Genomic DNA, 6,000 nt, shown 5'->3' with positions numbered 1-6,000 from the left:
TCAGAAAAAACAGTAAGAGAATAGGGATAATAGACATGCTGACAGTGAATGAAAATAAGTTAATTCTTTGGGGTGGAAATGTACCTGCCTGCAAGTCAAGGACTGGGAATTGAGCAATAATTACTTATATTTGAATAAATACACTTATCTAATCCAATCCAGCAATTCCACTGTTAGGAGTGCACACCACAAGTTTATGTTGCAGTACATAAATCCTGTGACAGCACTGCTCACATCAGCCAGGACTGTTTGTCCTTAAGAGATTATTAAATAGAGTACACCCACACCAGGCAGCCTCCTGCAGCAGCTACAGGAAAGACCCATGACTTGTAATATCAAGCAGCCAAGGTAGAGTGCACGGCAGACTGTAATGCCATTCTGCTCATAGAAGAACAACACCTGTGAGGTCGCTTACGTGTATAAGTGTGTTGTACATATATGTGTGTGAGTGTGTGTGTGTGTACCTGTGTATGTATATGTGCTTATGTGTGAGTGGGGGTGTGTAAATGTGTATGCATTTGTGTATATTGTGTATGTGTGTGTTTGAATACATATATGTGAATATGTGTACGTGTGTGTGTATATATATGTGTGTGTGTGTGCATGTGTATATATGTGTGTACATTTATGTATATGTGCATCAATTCATACTGTACCAATTATACATATTATGTATGTACATAAGTTTATAGAAACAAAATGGCTAGAAGGATACAGCAACCTGAAGGATAGAGTACAAAAGGGATTTTTATATCTAACCTCCTTGATATTAACATTACTCAGGGACAGATCAAGATTAGAAGTCAATGTCTGAAACATTACAAAACTCAGTGAGATTACTTGAAGCAGTTCTTTCGTTTTAGGCATTATGCTGAGCACTGCATAACTTTATTAAAGTAACTCATATATTAAAGCACATGGAAGGATGTAAAGATGGCATATCGGTTAAGAGCACTTGTTCTTACAGGATCTGGGTTTGGTTCCCAGCACGCACATAGCAGCTTACAACTATCTGTAATTCTAGTTTTAGGAACCTGACACCTTCTGACCTCTGTGGGCACCAGGCATGCATGTGGTATACACATACACACACACACACACACACACACACACACACACACACACACACGCAAAATAAAACTGTATAAGTAAATAAATCTAAATTTTCTTAAGCTAAAACATACATGAACTAGATTTTAAATGCCCATCTTTACATTGAAAGTATGTTACAGATCCACAGGCCCCCTGATGCCATGCAGCTCAGGCAGGCAAAAGACACCCATGGGGCAGCCTGGGTCCTCACAGTCCAGGCTGCCTGAAGCATCCACATGCCTACCTGGTGGCACAAGGTGCCAGGCGGTCAGCTGCCAGTAGGATGCGCAAGTATATGGTGGTGAAACAGGAGAGAAGGAGCGGTGGAATGGTTCATGTGCTGTGGTAAGAGGCAGTTCTGAAGCAGCAAGGGCTGTGAGGGATGGGCTGATGTTGGCGGCCTGCTTGCCACCCGGGACCAGGGTGACATGGGGCCTGAGCTGCTGCCTATGGACATATCTGAATCTGTGTTGATGTCCATAGCCTACGTTGCCACCAAGGCCATGGGAATGCCCAGGGTGTGGACCACTACCTGTGGCCATTTTGGTGTCCAAGGGCCATGCCACTGCAGGGGCCATGTTGATCTGAGAGGCCTGTGCTGCTACAAGGCGCTGGGGCGGGCGGCATGATGACATCTGGGCCTGGGCCTGGGCTGCTGTGGGGGCCATCTCTGGGTCTATGACCTTGTAGCAACTAGGGTCCTTGTTGATGTTCATGGCTTTAGTAGCCAATGAAGGCTGTGCAGATGACCAGGGTCTGCTGTAGCCGAGGCCATGCAGATCTGAGTGGCCTGTACTGTCACCTGGGGCCATGGTGTCAGCCCAGCCAGGGTTGCTCCTGGGGGCTATGTCTGGTTCCATGGCTCTACAGCAGCCAGGATCTGAGTTGATGTCCACGGCTCCTGATGCCATCAAATGCCATGCTGATGCCAAGGGTCTGGGCCACCACATGGGGCCATGTTGCTGTCCAAGGGCCACTCTGCCATTGGGACCATGCTGATCTGTGTGTTCTGCACTTTCACCTGGAGCCATGGTGACATCCGAGCCCAGGCTGCTGCCGGGGACCATGTCAGTAAATACTGAGCTCTTAACCAGGCAGCTGTGTCAAAACGGATTAGGTTTGGAGAACACCAGTCCTTGTCCAGAACTAATGGCTTCCTTGGTGTGGAGAAAACATACATCCAACATGCAACCACAGACTTGTTAGGTTCTAAAAAAATAAATAAATAAAACGTTTTAAAAAGGCTTTTTAAAACACAGTACCTAACACATTCTCACCAAAGCCACATTAAATCAAAATAGGAAAGAAAGGGAGTATGGAAGACAGAGAGGAAGAGGAAGAAGAAAAGAAGAAGGAAGCAAAATATATTTACACTATTTCATTTTTTTGAGATTATGTTTTAATTACAAGTATAAAACTGCATATACTGTACACAACACATTTTCAACATTTCTATTATTTAGTTTGTTTGTGTCACTGGTCAAGCTACTTGTTTCCCCCTTGCCTCTCCTCTCTTCAAAACTTCCCACATATCCCTCCCTGCTCGCCTTCAAATTCATGGCCACTTTTCCAATTAATTGTAATTGCAGGGATATGCATATTTACATACACATATATTCCTAAATAAAACCTGCTCAGTCCATATAATGTTTCTCATATGTGTGTCATGAGGGTTGCCCATTTGGCACTGGACAACCAGTTGGATGCTCTTCCGTGGGGAGCACCAGTTCTCCTGCTCCCAGCTGTCCTCAGTTGCCTTCCTTGGGGAGCACCAGCTCTCCTGCTCCCAGCTGCCCTCAGTTGCCTTCCTTGGGGAGCACCATCTCTCCTGCTCCCAGCTGCCCTCAGTTGCCTGTAGTTCTGTAGGGCTGAGCTTTGTAGGCTTTTCCCTGTCCTGTTTGGCATTCATTTTAAATTTCTTTAAAATATCTCCATGTAGACATTTATATATTTTTTTATGAAAACCTTTGAAGAGCTCTCAAGAGTACTTAAATTCAAATCTAACAGAAAAATCAAAGCCTGGGAAAATAATAAATTAAGACAGATTATTAAGACTGAAAGAAAGTTAGAGTTGCATTTGTGTTCTATGTGTCACAGAAATTGATGGAAAACTTTGTCTCCAATCATCTGGAAATCTTGTAATAATACTTGTGCCACAAAGGCAGATAGAAGAATTCAAAGGCATTTAAAATGTTTCTCGCAGGCTTTAAATCAGAGGACAAGCCAGAATCTAGAAGACAATAGTTTTAGGAGCCCCCTTAGTATAAACACATTGAGTCTTTTTGAAGTTTTTTAAAGTTTTGTAGACTCTCAAAAATGTAACTCAAAGTCAAACTGTCAACCATAATTAATGAAAAATTCTTCTGAGGGAATAATACAGGCATAACAACTATGGTTGTAAGCAAAATGGGTCCATCAGTTCTCTCCAACTTGAATCATCCTACTAACATTTTACTGGAGATCTATAGGCGCTTTGCCCCAATTTCCTTGAGGTATAATTGACAAAAACTGTATATATTTAAGATTTATAAAATGTTAAATTGGTGTGTGTATAGACTATGCAATGATGACCATGATCAAGTTAATTAGTACTCTTCTCAGCTGACATAGTTACCACATTTGGGGCATTGGTGGTGGGAATACCAAGAGCTATGTTTGTCTCTAGGCTTCCACGGAGGAATGGTTTCAGGACTCCATCCTGAAAGATGATGCTCAAGTTCCTCACATGCACTGGCAGAATGTTTGCAAATAGCTCAACCATACAGCTTAGACCATGCTCCTAAGCCATCCCTAGGTTTCTCCTTCCCCATAATGCATCATCAATGCTATCTAAGGAGTTGTCTTACTGCAGTCACTAGTGATGAACTATCTGTGAACCTTTGGGTTTTTTTTTTCAAATACTTTTAGTCTAGTCAATTGAATCTATAGATGTAAAAACTGTAAATTTAAAGGTCTGGCTATATTCTCCCATCAAAATTTAAGGCTACAATAGAGTAGAGAAATATAGTCCCCATGCTGTACATTAGATTCCCAAGTAACTGTATTTTGGCTGACCTAGTGGGTGTCTTCATGACTATTCACAGCAAGAAAATCCTTCAAAGAAGGAATCTCATACAAGCCCTTACAAACAAATGCCCAAAAGCCTTTGGGACAATGAACTCTATAGTCTTCAAAATACGATGACCAGAGATCCCAACTTCTATCTCAAAACAACTGCCAGGGCTACCCAGAAGACACAACTGACTTGGTCATATGACTTTTCATCCCTGAAGAATGTTTGAAGCATCCCTCATCTTGCACCAGAGAAGCTTCTCTTTATAGTAGATGGCAATTGACACATACCTTGTCAAGATGCAGAGAACAGAAGACTGCAGAATTCCCAGCCCTAAATGGGACATGTCTCACATTCTCTCCTCTCAAGGCTCAGGGATCACTGAGGAAGAGAAGACATAAAGGGTGTAAGAACCAGAGGGGGCAGATGACTACAAGAAAATATTATGTGTTTTCTGGACATACTAGTGTAGTTAGACACATGAATTCACAGAGATTGTGAGGGTGTGAACGCCACCAGTGCAAGCCAGAAAAATCCCAACATTCAAGAAGAATTAAGCAGTAATTCCCATCCCTAGGTGAGGAGCTATGGGTAACTGATGGGTGCTGAAAGAGGAAGAGTCGGTTCTCTCTGAAGGGTGTAGCCCCAGAGAGGTCAACCATGCTCTAGTGAATGGCCACACACCCAGGAGAATGCGGGCAGCACAGATTGGACTTGATGGGTTTCAGAGAAGAGAATGCACAGTTAGAATGCGGGTTTAAAGCTGGGAGGAGCTGGTGGGGGACACTGAATGTGATCAAAATTATATAAGATCTTCAGAGAACTATTTAAAAAAAAAAAAAGAATGTTGCCAAGCTGTTTCCTCATTATAATTTCATCAGTAGGAACAGCATCTTTGTGGCTACCTACACAAGGCATTCTTAAGCAGAATTGTATTTATTTGGTGAACTCCAACTTTGTCTTATTCTTGGGAATTCCAGAATATGAGCATTTCTGTTGGGACTATTGTCTTTCTGAATGGTAAATAAACTTCTACACTTAGTGTATATGTTTTAATTTCACATACTAAACCTTATCTTCTCTCTCCTTCAGTACAATCCTTTCTTTTTTACAAATATCACTCAATATTTTCCAACATTTAACACTGTTTTTCTAAATATTTTAGCACTCTACAAAATGAAAGGCACATATGTATTTCTACCACATTCTTTTCTACTGATCTCCTCTTGAGACCCATAAATAATAAATATATATTTCCAAGTTCACTGTGGTTAGTCTACTTTATGTAATTAATTTAACTTTTACCCAAATTTAAGTATAAGATTTTGTAATTTAGAATCATGGTTAGTATTGCTACACCTCTTACGTTCCAAGGGTAAAATGAAATTTCCTCGAACTCTATAGAAATTAAATATCGTATAATGCTTGTTTCTGGACAATATGAGAGATTCCGTCCTTGGCAATCATGTCAGTAGAGGAGCATTCACACGGGTATCTTCCATGCTGAGGTGTTGTTCAGACCGGGGCCACTCTCAAAGGCTGTAAAGAACACCACCTGTCCCAACTACTCATTTTTGTAAATTTTGTATATTGAGTACAGTATTTGCTTTTAAGAACATGTTATTATATCTTTGGTGACATTTTTAATGTCTTTTAAAATGTTTTATGATTATAATGTAACTACATTTCTCCCTTCCCTGCCTTCCTTCAAAATGTTTTTATATACCCCTCTCTACTGGCCTTCAAATTCATTGGCTCATTTTTCAATAATTGTTATTTTGTACCTAAAAGTATTTGTATATACACGTATATTCCTGTAATATAACATGTTCATTTCATCTAATGTTTTTTGTATG

General features: G+C 40.9%; 1 protein-coding gene across 1 annotated transcript; it reads right to left on the bottom strand.

Moving 5' to 3' along the window:
- Positions 1-1,224: 1,224 nt before the first annotated feature.
- Positions 1,225-4,545, bottom strand: LOC128097911 (uncharacterized). The gene is made up of 2 exons (XM_052718784.1): positions 4,435-4,545; positions 1,225-2,301 (listed from the first exon to the last, which is right to left on the bottom strand). Exon 2 carries the CDS (start codon positions 2,157-2,159, stop codon positions 1,227-1,229), a length of 933 nt encoding a protein of 310 aa, XP_052574744.1. The 5' UTR covers positions 2,160-2,301; positions 4,435-4,545; the 3' UTR covers positions 1,225-1,226.
- Positions 4,546-6,000: the final 1,455 nt, after the last annotated feature.

This window comes from Peromyscus californicus, unplaced genomic scaffold, assembly GCF_007827085.1.
Source record: "Peromyscus californicus insignis strain IS unplaced genomic scaffold, ASM782708v3 Scaffold_5__1_contigs__length_169319896, whole genome shotgun sequence".
NCBI lineage: Eukaryota > Metazoa > Chordata > Mammalia > Rodentia > Cricetidae > Peromyscus > Peromyscus californicus.
Note: the sequence above shows the minus strand (reverse complement) of the source record. Positions and strands in the feature narration are given on the sequence as shown.